At 37.2% G+C, this 15,616-nt stretch overlaps 2 protein-coding genes and 1 pseudogene across 2 annotated transcripts; 1 reads left to right on the top strand and 2 right to left on the bottom strand.

The window, feature by feature from the left end:
• Window positions 1-480: 480 nt before the first annotated feature.
• LOC110628369 lies at window positions 481-2,413 on the top strand (annotated as a pseudogene).
• Window positions 2,414-4,020: 1,607 nt separating this feature from the next.
• On the bottom strand, window positions 4,021-7,647 carry LOC110628209 (paramyosin). Its single transcript, XM_021774752.2, has 5 exons — window positions 5,866-7,647; window positions 5,694-5,770; window positions 5,486-5,597; window positions 5,184-5,300; window positions 4,021-4,621 (listed from the first exon to the last, which is right to left on the bottom strand). The coding sequence occupies exons 1-5, from the start codon at window positions 7,276-7,278 to the stop codon at window positions 4,271-4,273; spliced, it is 2,070 nt and encodes a 689-aa protein (XP_021630444.1). The 5' UTR covers window positions 7,279-7,647; the 3' UTR covers window positions 4,021-4,270.
• A 1,444-nt stretch (window positions 7,648-9,091) lies between these two features.
• On the bottom strand, window positions 9,092-10,036 carry LOC110628368 (mitogen-activated protein kinase kinase 7). The gene has a single exon (XM_021775009.1). The coding sequence runs from the start codon at window positions 10,034-10,036 to the stop codon at window positions 9,092-9,094; it is 945 nt and encodes a 314-aa protein (XP_021630701.1).
• Window positions 10,037-15,616: the final 5,580 nt, after the last annotated feature.

Raw genomic sequence — 15,616 nt, 5'->3', positions numbered from 1 at the left:
AAAATCCTTATTTACTTTACAAATTCATCCCTATATTTTGACTAATAAATTCATAAATATTAAAATTATAAATATATAGGTCATTGTATTTTGACAAGTTAATATCACTATAAAAATATAGTTTTTGAAGACTAGAGAGTGAGAAGAAAATGAAGATACAAAGTTAAAAAATATTAAACGCTTTAATAATTTATATGAAATTCACTATAATAAAATATTATATATATAATATGGTAAGAAGGATACGCTTTACCCTTCCTCTCTTCTCAAATTTTAATTTTTTTTTTGTCACTTCAAATTGAGATGTAAAGAAAGGAGGTGACAGTAAGTTGTTTATTAAAAGAGAATTTTTAATTACTCTCTGTGAGTGAAAAATTATATCATATAATTACTATATATATATATTGATTATGGTAATTGGTAAAATTTACACGCTTTGTATTATAAAATTTTTGGTGACAATGGCATCCTTAAGTACTAATAGGCATGTTCGTGGTAGTGCCAAATCATGAAATTGACCAAAACAATGGATTCCAAGGTGATAAGGAAATGGATATACATTGCTGAATGCAAATGATTGCCTACATAGAGAAGACTTTGAATTGCTTTCTATGTGTCGGTCATTCAATGACTTAGAAAAGCCAATTTCATTTGAACTACCAGCTGGTTGTGGCATGGAAATATCACTCTGTCCTTCATGTATTAGAACTTGAGTAGATAGGAAAAGATCTGCCAACCGCATCTTATTTCGATGGACAAGAGCGTCACGCTTGATCCGATTATTTCTAGTTCGAACCTGTTCTCTCCCAGATGTAATGTAATCCGCTCGATGCAGGCTTTAAATGATATAATGTATGGTTAAAAAAAAAGAGGAAAAGGTCTGCAGCCATCTTATTATAGAAACAGCAAAGTCCTATCAGGCATCTCACAAGTAACAAGGCAAAAACTTCCAATTATACTAGTATGCATGCAAGCAAACAATAGTAATTTTGGGTTAAGAAGAAGTGACCTTTTTGGCCATTTTTCTCTGAAGTGGCAGACTGGCTACTGGTTCATTTAAAGCTGAAGAATGATTTCAACATTCATCCTCAAGCTAGCTAAGGCTCCAATTACTCCCTATACTCTACCTATGTGGCTTCCTTTTCTCTTACTCTTGCCCCTATTTCTTACATTCAAACAGAAGAAGGAAGATAAAGAGACAAAAGAAGAAGCAGCTATCACCAGGCCCTCTTAAGCTTCCAATTTTAGGCAACTTACACCAGCTTGGTGAACTGCTTCATCAATCCCATTGGCATCTGTCCAAAAAATATGGCCCTGTCATGTTCCTTCACCTCGGTCGTATCCCAACTGTTATAATCTACTCTGCTGAGTAAGCAAGGGATGTCTTGTAAATTCATGATCTTGCCTGTCGCAGCAGACCTCCTTTAGCTGGCTGTGGCAGAGTCTCTTACAATTATAAAGATGTTGCTTTTGCACCATATGGTGATCACTGGAGAAGCATGAGGAAACTGATTGTTCTTGAGCTCTTTAGCAGGAAGAGGGTGCAGTCTTTTCGGTCGCTTAGGGAAGAAGAAGTTGGATTGCTTATTGATTCTGTCTGCATGCATGGTTTTAAGATTGTTATTCTTTTCTGGCAGAATTAATTTATGGGTGGAGTAGACACTTCAGCAATTACTGTGAATTGGGCAATGGCAGTGCAAGATGAAATTAGAAATCAAGTTGGAAAAAAAGGAAGAGCAACTGAAGGTGATATTGATAAGCTTGAATACCAGAAGGTGGTAATAAAAGAAACTTTCAGATTACATCCTGCTGCTCCACTACTCCTTCCAAGAGAAACAATGTCTTATTGTAAAATCAATCATTACAATATTCATCCCAAGACAGTGATCCAAGTTAATGCTTGGGCAATCGGGCGCGATCCTCGATACTGGAAGGACCCAGATCAGTTCTTCCCTGAAAAATTTGCCGATAGCTCAGTAGACTTTAAAGGACAATTTTTGAGTTTTTGCCCCTTGGAGCTTGTAGAAGAATTTCCCTGGTATACTCATGGGAACAATAACAGTAGAGACTGCACTTGCAAATTTGCCGTACTGTTTTGATTGGAAATTACCAAATGGAATGCAGAAGGAAGATCTAGATATGGAAGAGCGAACCGATTTTAGTCTTACTGTCTGCAAGAAGACACCTCTCATGCTTGTGCCTGTAAAGTTTCTTCAGTGACTGCTAGAAGATAACACGATCTCTAAAAGGCATATTGGTACATGCATATTTATTTTACTAATTTGATCGGAAATTGCGCAACGGATGGAAGAACAAAACATGGAAGAGGAAGCTGGACATGCAGTTGCTAAGAATATATTCTTTAAGTTAATTATTTTACATTGTGTCAATAATGACAAAACAGTAAATGGCGAATTGCCCTTACTTTCATGTAATACACGATTGTCTCACTCACGTTTGTATAAATTTTTGCAGGGTTAATGTGATCGCAGTCAATAAATTCGTCGAAGTTGCATTTTGTAAGATCAATTAATCTTTTTTTTTTTCTTTTAAAGAAAGGAAATGGTAAAATGTAAGCAAAGTGGATAAGAAACAAAATAATGATAGAGAGCACACAAAGAAAATTAAAAGGGTAAACTGCAATTTAGTCTCTCTAGTTTAGTGAAATATAATATTTCGTCCCTCTGTTTTAAAAAATCTTCAATTTAGTCACTGTGATTTTTAAAAAGTATACCATTGATTCCTCCTATTAGATTTTCAATTAAATCGCAGTTAATTTTAATTAAAAGACTAAAATACCCATAACAGTTTTTTCACTCCTTACCTCACCTGCTTTCTCTCAAATGGCCACTTCGGCATTCAAGTCCACCACCAAGCCAATCCCATTGCGAAATCCTCGGCTTCCTCCCAAATGGCCACTTTAGCATTCAGATCCACCATCAAGCGAACCCCATTGCGAAATCTTCTGCTTCTGATGACTCCTCTTCTTGCTTTTGATGACTCCTCTTCTTCCAATCGATTGTTTTCTGCTTGTGTTTCTAATTCTCCACGTGTCAATATCCGGTGTATTTTGGGGTATTGCAGAAGAGCTATGTAGTGGAGGAGAGCGACGAGGAAATTGAGGATAAGGAAGGTCCACAAGCAGAGCCTGAAGAGGAAGAAGAGGAGGATAAGATAATCGAATCGGATATAGAGATTGAGGGCGAGACTGTCGAGCCTGATAATGATCCCCCTCAGAAGGTCTTGTTTGGGAATTTACATCGTTTATACGTTTAATTTTGCTTGGTTCGTGAAATTTTATAATTATTTGCGTTTTCGTATGGCATTGGCTGTTTGCAGATGAGTGACCCGTCAGTAGAAGTCACAGAGGAGAACCGCGAGACCTCACAGGAGGCAAAGTTCAAAGCTATGGAGGCCATATCTGAAGGTATTAGAATGAATGTGTGCGTAGATGGTGTTATATGGCTTGATATGAAGAAACCCAATGCTGCCGGAAGGAGGAGGAGGAGATCGGAAAGAAGAAGAAGAAAAAGAAGATGGAGATCGGAGGAGAAGAAAAAGAAGAAGAAGGAGATCGAGAAGGAGAAGAAGAAGAAGAGGAAAGAGAGAGAATGGATATTTTAGTCTTTTTAACTAAAACTAACGGTAATTTAACTTAAAATTTAACGGGAGGAATTAATGACATGATTTTTAAAAATCAGTGACTAAATTGAAGGTTTTTTAAAACAGAGGGACGAAAGGTTGCATTTTACTAAATCAGAGGGACTAAATTGCAGTTTACCCAAAATTAAATTTAAAACATCTAAATTGATCCTGGCACTCTTCGCTTCCAGTAAGGTAAGAACAGTAACTATTTGCTCGCATTAGAAATCCAACAAAACATATATAAAAAATTTTTAAAAAAAATCTCTGGAACTTTTGAAAAGCCATAAAAGCCCAGTGTAATTGGCGACAGGATAAGCAGAAAATTAGGTGAAATATCAGATAAAAGAATCAAATGAAAGAAATTAGGCAACTTCCTGCAAAAGAAAGAAAAGAACAACTGCATTATTTTGACGCCAACTACATATCATGGTGTGAAATATTTTGACATCAGTTACGAGAGAGCATTACTTCTGCAATCCTGCTTTCATCCTCGTGGAACCAACAGCACAAAATGAGGTCGCCCTGAACAAGGGTGCAATGAAACAAACCACCATTTCTTGAATGTAAAGAATTAAGTTCAAAATAAATACACAAAAAAAAGAAAGGAAGAAAAGAGAAGGTATAATCATAAAAGGGGTTCAGAAAGCTCCATTTCATTTGAACTCTGTTGTTGTGTTTCAGGTCTGCGGATGCCCATAAAGTCAATTCCAAGCCACTGCCATGGCCAACATACATATCTAGGACCACTTCGTCCCCTCGAGTCTTCTCGAGTTTCAAACTCTTCAAGCTGATGGCTAAGCTCCTCGACTCTATCCCTCAGCCTAGATGCTCTCATGTCAGCCAATATCAATGATTTCTCAGCAGCCTCTCTAGCTGCCATGGCAGCAGCTGCTGTCTCTTCTTTGAATTTTAGCTTTTTCTCTGATTCTAACATGGCTAGCCTTGTCTCTTCGAGTTCCTGTTTTAGTGCCGATAGCTGCATATACATTAGCAAGTACAGAAAATAAACTTAATTAGAAGTTGCTTCACAAAACTATAGCATAAAAGGAGAATTGAACTCGTAGTCTTTGCTTTTTACACTATTCTTAGATAAAAAGAACATAGACATCACATATTCAAATTGCCATGATAATAAAATCAATGACACTACACATGTTTTAGTCTGTGAGTACTTAAAACTCATACTATATCTAATGAATTCCGAAAGAATGAAGGCTATTGGATCAGATCACACTCTCATGCATTTGCAAATTTTTATTCTCTCACATTAACCTTAGTTTTTCAATTCTCACTGCAAACAGTTTATCCAATCTTGAGCTGATACTATAATATTTTGCTAATCAATTTCCCAATCATTTACAAAACCTATTTAGCTCTCCCATCAAGAACCAGCATATGTCCTTGGAAGTTCAATAACATAACAAGTTTATTAGAAAGACATAATCAAATTCCATATATGAGAAAAGATGTTGTTCATAAGATTTTGTTGGTCACATGAACCGATCAATGTAATGTTATGGCTGAGTTGGTGAGCATACCTGAGCGACAAATTCTTGCTCAACAGCTCGGCCAGCAGCAGCCTCTTGCTCTGCTGCTACTTTCCATCTTGTTATTTCTTCCTCAGCAGCAGCTACGTCCAGCATTAGCCCTTCAACCTATAATGCCAGAGGGGGAAGTTGATAAAATCGATTCAATAAAGGACAAAAAAGAAGTCATGGATTTTTCTCAAAACTAGTCCAACAATGCGGTTCAGGAAATATTAACACAAGCTCCAAGGGCCAAGCATCTAATAAAAAATTATTAAATTATCAAAGTGACCCACAAAATATTAACAACTCACACTTTCATTTGCCACTCTCTCCTTCTCTTCAAGTTCCTCTATTCTACGCATTCTATGGTCCAGCTCCTTTGCTTGAGCCTCTATATGCTCCTTAAGTAAACTCACTTCTGCCCTTAACACAGTAACATGGCACCCAAAAGAAAGAAATATGTGGTAAGTACATAAATAGGTGCACGTAGCCTTACGAGTTCAGGTATGTTGGAAGTACCTCAATTCCTCCACTGAATGCCGCAGCTCAATGATCTCAAGGTGAGATGTCTTGACTATATTCTCCAATGCACCAGCCTGTATACAATGTATAAATGCAAGGATAATTTTTTATGTAATACACAAGCAAACCTCCAAGATCATTAAGCAAATAAATAATAAAGAGCAGTTACCAGAGTGTATATTTCATCCCCTTCCATATCTAAAGAGCCATCTCGATCTTGAGAAGCTGGAACCTTGTGATCCCCAAGAATCTCGCTAAATTTGAAATCTATGCCAACCTCTTTTAAGCCGTTCTCTGCAGCTTTGAACAATTCGTTTGTTTCGTCCAATCTCGACCTTTTTGACAAAGCACTTCTAAGTAAAGAACCAATCTGTTCTTTCTCCTTAACCAATCGATCTAACGATTCATTTAAACTCTTCACTTCGCGACTCTTCTCCTCCAACAAATCCCTTGTTTTTTCCCCAACAATTCTAGCCAACTGATAAATTGATTCCATCCCTGCTAAAGAAGCACGTATATTCTCTTCCATGTCCGTGTGTCGTGGAAGAAACAAAGACTCCGACAACTCTGAATCCAGATGATTAGCATCAACTATCTTGATAGCATCATAAAGACGATCATGAATTGTCGCTACTAAATTCAACTGATCAATCAATAAAGGCCTCTGCAGTTCCATCCTTGAATCCAAATTCCTCAACTTATCCTCGTATTCACTAATTAACTCCCTCAGCTCCAAAGCTTCATTTTCTACCAATTGTGTCTTCTCAAACATCTCTCTCTCAATCTCAGAAAACTTCCCTTCCTTTTCCGCAACACTTTTCTCTAAATTCTCAATCAATGAAGTCTTCTTCTCAACTTCATCTCTTAATCGACTAATTGTAGCTTCAAGCTGAGAAACCTCAATGGCAATCTCGTAGTTCCTCTGCTCCATCTGTTCTCGTGCTTCATTTCTAGATTTTGCGGTGGCATCAATCTGCCTAAGGAGCTCTTCAACGATTTCATTTGTCCTCTTAATAACCCCATAAGCAACAGCCGGCAATCCATTGTATTTCTGTGATCTAGGCAACCCTGACGCAGCAAAATTCTTGAAGTTACTCACTTTTCCGGATATCTTCTCAATTCCGCTAACTAGCATGTGCCTCGAATTCTCAATCTCCGATTGCAATTCATCCCTAGCTTTCACCGCCTCCTCAAATTGCTTCCCTATCTCATCTCTCTGCTTCACAGACTCTTCCTTAAACTTGCTCAATTCAACCAATTCCGCAGATATTCTTTCCTTCTCTTTCAAAGCCTCTTCCTTCAAGCGCAAAGCTTCATCTCGCTGCCTCCCGCACTCGTCTCGCTTCTTGATCGCCTCATGTGCGAGCGCCTTTAACCGATTAAACGAAACCTGCAGTTCTGACTTAGACGTCTCAGCCGCCTCACGAGCAGCTCTTTCGCGATCGAGCTCGGCGAGAAGGTCGCGATATTTCTCAACGGTTACGTTATCCAAACTCGGACTTCTAATAACGATCGGCACCGGATCTTCACCCTCCACATCGCTCAAAACGGCGTCGTCCTCGTCACCGGCACCGCTGGCCATTCCAGATTGAATTAAACAACGACAGTGGGTGATCAATCCATAATACTAATTACTCAATCCCTAATTAATGCAACCTAGAATTGGAATTCGATGAAACCACAGTAAACGATTGCTTGAAATGAAAGGAAAATGGATGTCGGAATTGGGCGCTGACTTGCTAGTTTTAAAAGAGAAAATTGAGATTTTGCTTAGAAGTGAAAATAAATTGGAGTCAGAAAGAGAGAGAAGATGAGCAGCGCAGGTGTAATTACAGGAAGAAGAATGAAACACGAGAGGCGAAAGACAGCGAAAAACACAACAAACAAGGAAAGTTACAAACCAACCGGTCTATCTTTCTCCGCTCCTAACTTTTCCTGCTTGTCAAAAAGCAATAGAAATAATTTCACCAAGAAAATTGGGAAATCACCTTAATTTAGTGACAAAGTAAATTTTAATTAGGATAATTAAAATTGTGGGTCCAATTTTGTTTAAGTTTAAATGAAAAATTGAACCGAATTATGCTTAATTAAAATTTTATTATAATTCAAAATAAACAAATTGTTATAGAAAAATTCAAAGTTTATTTTTTAAATTGTTGTTGTCAAGATGTCAAAAAAAAATATTTAAAAAAATTAATTGAAAATTTAGCATTTTTAACTACAATAATAACAAATTGAAAATTCTAGACAATATTGTATAAGATTTAAAGAATTAATTATAATTATAAATTCATGCAAAACGTTTAGATCTTTTTTATTCAATTGGGCTATAAAATTATTGAATATTTAAATTAATTATAAATAAAATACAAGCAACCATTTTTTATCATTTTTTTAAAAGTTGAAAACAAGGAAATTTGGCTTTCTCATCTCAACCAATTGGTCAGCATTAGAGAAAATAACAAAAATGAATAAATAGAAAAAGGAGAGCATAAGAGAGAATTTTGAGGACTTTGAAGACTTCCGTTGTTTGTTAGCATTGTCTCAAGTCTTTTTTCCATTGACTTTGGTAGAATTGAATGCACTTGTATGTGTTCGTTAAAAGTCCTCAAAGCACTCCACTGCCCATAAGTGCAAACAACCCATGCACAATAGAGCATTTGTTGGACGGTGCTCTATGGATAATGCGTGTTTTTGAGATAAACGTTTCGGCAAAATGCCTTCATTGCTTTTGCTTATCACTCGCTTTTGTCGCCCATTTCACTTCCTCCTATGAATTGATTAAAAACCTCTGCGACTCTGCCCACATTTTTCCTCCTCCTCCTAAACGAAATTATCTCAAGGCATGGTTGTGTTTACTTCGCTCCATGTTATTTTTTGCATTAATGGGTATCTTAAAAATTTAATGAAAGAGAAATTTTTTTAATGAAATTGAAAGTTTAGCATAATGACTTTTATTTGTAGACAATGTAAAAAAAAAATATAGGTTACATATATTTTTTTTATAAAACGATATTGAAAGTTACAAAATTTGTGCATCCATTCAAATAGATATATGGAATAGGTAAATATTATCCATCATTTTTAATCTGTTTTTTTTTTTTAAAAAGTTGCAAAGTGAATTATTGTAATATTCTATTTCATATTCTACATTAATATTGTGCTTCAAGAACTTGTTATTTTAGATGCTCTCTGAAAATTTTGCATCACCATGCTTTATAGTCTATTCCCGATTTAATTGCAGTAAAACATATATATTGCTACCTAATAAGGAAAAGAAAATCAATGGTCTTGTTAATTCTACGAGTGCTATATAATTAATTTTTTAATTGCAACAAATGGTAGCATAGGCTAACTATTTTCAAACCCTTAGATGAGTATCAGGCAGCAACCTATTAAGGTTCCCTGTCCATGCAGACAAAAGGGTGGGACAAGAGTTGAGAAACTGTCCACCTTTTACTCGGTTCTCTTTCCAAGCAACACTCAAGGAAGTTCCCAAACTCCCGGGATGCCTGTTTTGGCAAGCAAGGGAATTCTCCAAAACATATCACCATCACAACCTCCATCCAACTGGGCCTCTTCCCAGCTTGAAAAAACGGAAAATGTCCCACATACAGCTCCCACAAACTAACCCCCAGGCTCCACACATCCCCTGCACAAACATCCCCCGACCCAAACCTTTGCGAGTCCAACCTTTCGGGACTCATGTAAGCATACGTCCCCTGGCTGCCCAAATTGTCGTAGGTTGTCGAACTAGTGTCGTTCACAATCCTGCTAACTCCAAAATCTCCAATTTTCACGTTCATGTCTTTACTAACGAGAAGGTTCGAAGGCTTGATATCTAAATGGACAATATTGCATGAATGAAGATAGCTAAGGCCATTGAGTGCTTGGTGAGCAACATGGGCAAGTAAAGTTTCAGAGAAAGGACCATTGGCTCTAAGAACAGTATCAAGAGTTCCTGCATCCATATACTCCATAAGAATTGCTTTCTCGCCTGCTCTAGGCTCGAAAATCCCATGGCATTTAACAACGAAAGGCGAGTCAGTGCATGCTAAGATTTCTGTCTCGTGGGATAAACAAGGGCTGCTGATGTCTTCCCGAACCATTTTCATTGCATAGATCGCTGAAGTTGGCCTGTGGAGTACCTTGTAGACAATGCTATGGTTTCCATGGCCAAGAACGCAGAGTTTTTCAAGGTCACAGAAGTCAGCCACCCCTTGAACTGTAATGTTAGATGCAGGCTCAGGGAAGCAAGTGATGGGAGTGCACAGGCCAAGTTGGAGTTGTGGAAGGGGAAGGTGGAGATTTCTTTGAAGTTTTTGTCTCACAAGAGCCATGTTAGCAAATTCTTTGGCTTCCTTTTCTTGGGCTTGAGGTCTTGGCGAAGGAAGCAGGTGAAGATTTTAATGGTAATTATTAGAAGTTTGTGATTAATTAGTTTTGATTCTTAATTGGTTATATAGTGAGATGCGAGGAATCGTATTGGTGGATTATGCAATTATATATGCAAGTAATAAAGATTCAAGGGAAGCAATAATTATACCAAAACGAGGAAGAACATATAGAGATTTAAATTCATATATAAAATTAGTAATTCAGAGAAATTAAATGAACAATTTTTTAAAAAATTACATATCTAATTAGCGTTTAAGAAAATATAAAAACTTCACTACTTTTATATTTATTTAAATTTCACTCTAACTGTTCATATTTTAATTAAAAAATTTATTAAATATTATCGTCTCTCTAATTGAGATAATATCATTCTTTATTTGATTAAATTTTATTAATATAATAAATATTTTTATTTTTAAAAAATTACTCTTAAAACTTAAATTAGTTTTCCTTATGATATATTTTAACTCTATGAGTTTGGTGCAGCATCATTGCAAAATTATTATTTTAAATATGATTCATTCTGAGTTGCAACAATTGAACAATAAATTAATCTATATAAATATAAATAAATTAAATATATAATGTTTATTTTTATTTTTAATTGTTTTAAAAATTATTTTAGAAATAATTTAGAGAAATACAATTATTTAAATTAAATTATAAAAATAAAATTGTGAAATTATTTTAAAGAGAAATAATTAGGAAGCAAAACGTACGCGAAAGAAACTTTTTATTAACACGGTTGTAACACGATCGAAAGGTAAAATACCAGACCGCAGACTTGAACCAGGCCGAGTTGCATGCGGTCTTCTCTCTCCCTGCGTTAATTTATTTTTTATTAATTAATATTTACTTGTGAAATTAATAATAAAAATAATTTAATTTTACAATTAATTAAAAAGTTAATATTTATTCTCCTTTAAAACTAAACTGTGTTTGCTCGTTTAAACATTTTTTATTTTTACTTATTTTTAATATTAGACACTCAGGTTTTTTTTTTCAAAAAACATGAATATTATAATTTGAATAACACGGTTGTAACACGAACAAAAACCGCCGACTTTGTAAACTTGGAAGGCCACTTAGTCTATCCTTTGTATTTTATCGACACGTGATCACTCAATAAATTAAGAAGTCAGCTTTCAATTAAAAGAAAATTAAAATTTCTTTAAAAAATACTCATTTGGTGGAAAAAATATTTGAATAAATTTAAGAAATTTTATATATTTTTTTAATTTTTAATTTTTATTTTAAAAAAATTCTTAAAAAAAATAAAATAAAATATTTTTTATATTTTTTATTATTTAAAACATTTAAAAAAATTAATTAACAGAAATATATTTTTTTTCTTTTTAATTTATTAATACACACTATGGGAAGCGTATTTTTTATTATATAAATAAATAAATCCAAACTCAAAATTTTTTGGATAATTTATAACTAAGTCCTTGAATTTTATCAAAATTTAAAAACTAATTCCTATTTAAAGTTTGTATACAAATTAAATCCTTAAAACAAATTGCTCATTCTATTAGAAAGAGACTAATTTCCCGTTAGTTAAATTTTTTATGACACTAATACCCACAAGAATATCGGGGAAAATGGGATTTCGGTTCTATGAAGATCTGATTTCACTGATGTATTTTGGTGAGTTTAATTTAAAATTAAATTGAATAAATTAAAAATTAAAATTTTTATATTTATAAAATTAAAAATTAAATTATTTTATCGATTTAAATTTTTAATAAATTTTTTATTTTTTATAATTTATTTTTAATATTTTAAAATTTAACTAAAATATATTAATTTTAATATAATTTAATTTTTTTATATTATTAAAAATAATATATTTGTAACGACCCGAAAATCGGATCGCTACCGGCGCTAGGATCCAGGTCGGCTTAAGGCCGCCGGAACCCGTAACAAGCCTGTCATACAACCTGTAAACCTGTTTAATCCCATACATGATCAAGAATATACATAAAAATTAAAACTTTTCTTTCATGCATTTCTCAAGTACCAACCTCAACATGTGCATGCACTGAACATAAAAATAACCATAACATTGACCCCTCTGTGGGATCTCATCAAAACCCCAATGGGCTACATAACATGCGTTGAGTTGGTTCACATATACGTCATAAAACATTTGAGATCATGTATTAAAAAGGGATTACAATATACTATGGTCAAGCACACTTCTAAACCTCAATATCATCATTACATAACATATCTATTCATCACTTTACAATTTCTCATTCTACAATTCGTCATGTCCACATTCTATCAATTACATACATAAGACTTCATTACTCTTGCTGACCTCCTGGTCTACCCTGTACCTGCAAGCCTGGGGGTTAAGGGAGAGGGGTGAGCTACAATAGCCCAGTGAGCAGAATAATAAAACATTTAAAACATATGATAACATGAAATGCATCACATCACAGCTAATCACATCAAGGATGAATTTGTCACCAATAGTCCCCTACATGGTCCAACTGTGCCAGGGGCGTAGAATGGGCCTCGCTGGTTTTTCTCTTACATGGTGCCAGGGGCGTAGAATGGGCCTCACTGGTCTTCCGTACCGTATCATCATCATCATAACATATGGGGACTAAAGGATCATTCAATATTCACCCACATCATCAACATATTATGCAATGCAACATATTCGTGAGTCTAATGCAAACACCCTATTATATCTCATGGCATTCATGATGCGTGAATCATGCTAAAACTGATTTATTTATTTAAAAGCATAAGGTTTATTCCACTCACCTCTTGCTAAAGCTCTACTGACTCAGGAGCAGCTGAACTCACTGCTGGGGTCCTCGGTTCCTCGGGTCCGAACCTACACAGGTGGACTCAAATGAGGGACCAAACAACTAGAACATATCTCTAAAAACATTCCCCAAAAACCCCCTAGAACATCATGAAACAATCATAGAAAAACATGTAAAAAAGGGCTGGACAGGGCACTTTCGGCGGCAGGTTCGGCGGCCGAAAGTCCCTCCAGAGCCGAAAGTCAGGCAGGTTCGGCGGCACCTTCGGCGGCCGAAACTCCCAGACAGAGGCGAAACTCATGCATGTTCGGCGGCACTTTCGGCGGCCGAAACTCCCAGACAGGGACGAAAGTCTCCTTTCGGGGGCAAGCTTCGGCAGCCGAAGGCTGCTTCCACAAGCATGTTCGACGGCCGAAAGTTCCTTCGGCTGCCGAACTTGGTTTCTCCCTTAGTGGCAGAAACTCAGCTCTTTTATGCATATACGCCTCCCATTCCATCCAAACATGCATAAACCTATTCTACAACACACATACACAAGCATACAAGCTCCTAGGGGCTTCAAACTACCTAAAACCCCATCTACAACACATCAAACATACATTGGCAAGCCACATTGCTCAAAACACAACAATAACTCAAAAACCTAACTATAAGCTAAACATGCATTCTACCCCATAGATCTTTATAACACTTACTTAAAACATGCATTGAGCTTAAGATCGGCTCTTACCTCGTGAAGATCGAGAGAGAGATGACCTAAACTCGGAGATGGGAGATTTTCAACTTCCTTGGGTCTCCAAGCTCAAAACTTGCTCAAAACTTGAAAATCTTCAAAACAAAGCAAAAACTTGTGAAAATCTTGAAAGATTTAAAGGAAGAACTCAAAGATTGGTGAGGGACGGCGGAGAGCTCACCTTGGCCGACAATGGGGAGAAAAGCTAGCCCATTTTCGACTAAGGGACCCTTTTATAGTGGCTGGCCAGGCCACGTTCGGGGGCCGAACGTGCCTCCGCATGCATGCCATGTTCGGCGGCCGAACTTGAGGTTCGGCGGCCGAACCTGGACTTCCCTCACTCATGCCTTCGGGGGCCTAAGGCACACTCAAAATGCCTGCATGTTCGGCGGCCGAACCTGGGTTTTCCTCCAAGGTTGTTTTCATGCAAAAACTCATTTCCTTTTTACTTAAAACCATAAAACACATTAAAACATTTTATGAAAACATAGTCTTACCCTTCTAGAGGTCTCCGACATCCGAGATTCCACCGGACTGTAGGAATTCCGATACCGGAGTCTAGCCGGGTATTACATTCTCCCCCCCTTAAGAACATTCATCCCCGAATGTTCCTCAACTAGCACATAGCATGGCATACACATATTAACATACACAGCACATAAAACTCATAAGGAACTAACCTCAGAAAAGATAAGGGTATTGCTGGAGCATGGACTCCCGTGCCTCCCAAGTGCATTCTTTCATATTGTGGTGGTTCCACAGGACTTTCACCATCGGGATTTCCTTGTTTCTCAGCTTTCTGATCTGGGTGTCTACGATCCGTACTGACTGCTCAACATAGGTGAGATCTTCTTGGATCTCTACATCAAGCTCACTAAGAACCTTGCCCGGATCTGACACAAACTTTCTTAACATGGAAACGTGGAAAACCGGATGGATTCTTGCCATTGAAGCAGGCAAATCTAGCTTGTACGACACATTCCCAATCTTTTGTAAGATTTCAAAGGGTCCGATGTATCGTGGGGCTAGTTTACCTTTCTTCCCAAAGCGAACCACTCCTTTCATTGGAGACACCTTGAGCAATACCAGGTCCCCCTCCTGAAACTCTACTTGCCGTCTGCGGATGTCTGCATAACTCTTCTGTCTGCTTGCAGCAGTCTTGATCCTTTCTCTGATTATGGGTACTACCCTGCTGGTAATCTCTACTAGCTCAGGCCCTGCCAAGGCCTTTTCTCCAACTTCTTCCCAGCAAACAGGTGATCTGCACTTCCTCCCATACAAAGCTTCATATGGAGCCATCCCGATGCTAGCATGATGGCTGTTATTGTAGGCAAACTCCACCAAAGGTAGATGCTGCCTCCAAGAACCGCCAAAGTCCAGCACACACATTCTGAGCATATCCTCTATGGTCTGGATGGTCCTTTCTGATTGTCCGTCCGTCTGTGGATGGAAAGCAGTGCTAAAATCCAACCTGGTACCCATGGCATTCTGCAGACTCCGCCAAAACCTGGAGGTGAACTGGGGCCCTCTATCGGATACTATTGAAACAGGAACCCCATGCAGCCTGACGATCTCGTCAACATATACTTGCGCCAACTTGTCCACAGAATAGCCACTCCTGACACGGATGAAGTGAGCAGATTTGGTGAGTCTGTCCACAATCACCCATATGGAGTCCAATCTGTTGGACGCTGCCGGTAACCCCACTACGAAGTCCATAACTATATTCTCCCATTTCCACTCTGGAATAGGTAGCGGGTTAAGCATTCCAGCCGGCTTCTGATGTTCCAGCTTCACCCTCTGACACACTTCGCAGGCTGACACAAACTGTGCCACTTCTTTCTTCATAGCTGGCCACCAATAAACCTTCTTCAGATCTTGATACATCTTGGTGGCTCCGGGGTGAACGCTGTATCTTGCATTATGAGCCTCCCTCATAATGTCTCCTTTTAGCCCTATGTCATCTGGTACACACAATCGACTCCCATAGCGGAGGATCCCCT

Source organism: Manihot esculenta, chromosome 12 (assembly GCF_001659605.2).
Source record: "Manihot esculenta cultivar AM560-2 chromosome 12, M.esculenta_v8, whole genome shotgun sequence".
NCBI classification, from domain to species: domain Eukaryota; kingdom Viridiplantae; phylum Streptophyta; class Magnoliopsida; order Malpighiales; family Euphorbiaceae; genus Manihot; species Manihot esculenta.
This window is presented reverse-complemented; position numbering and strand designations above follow the sequence as displayed.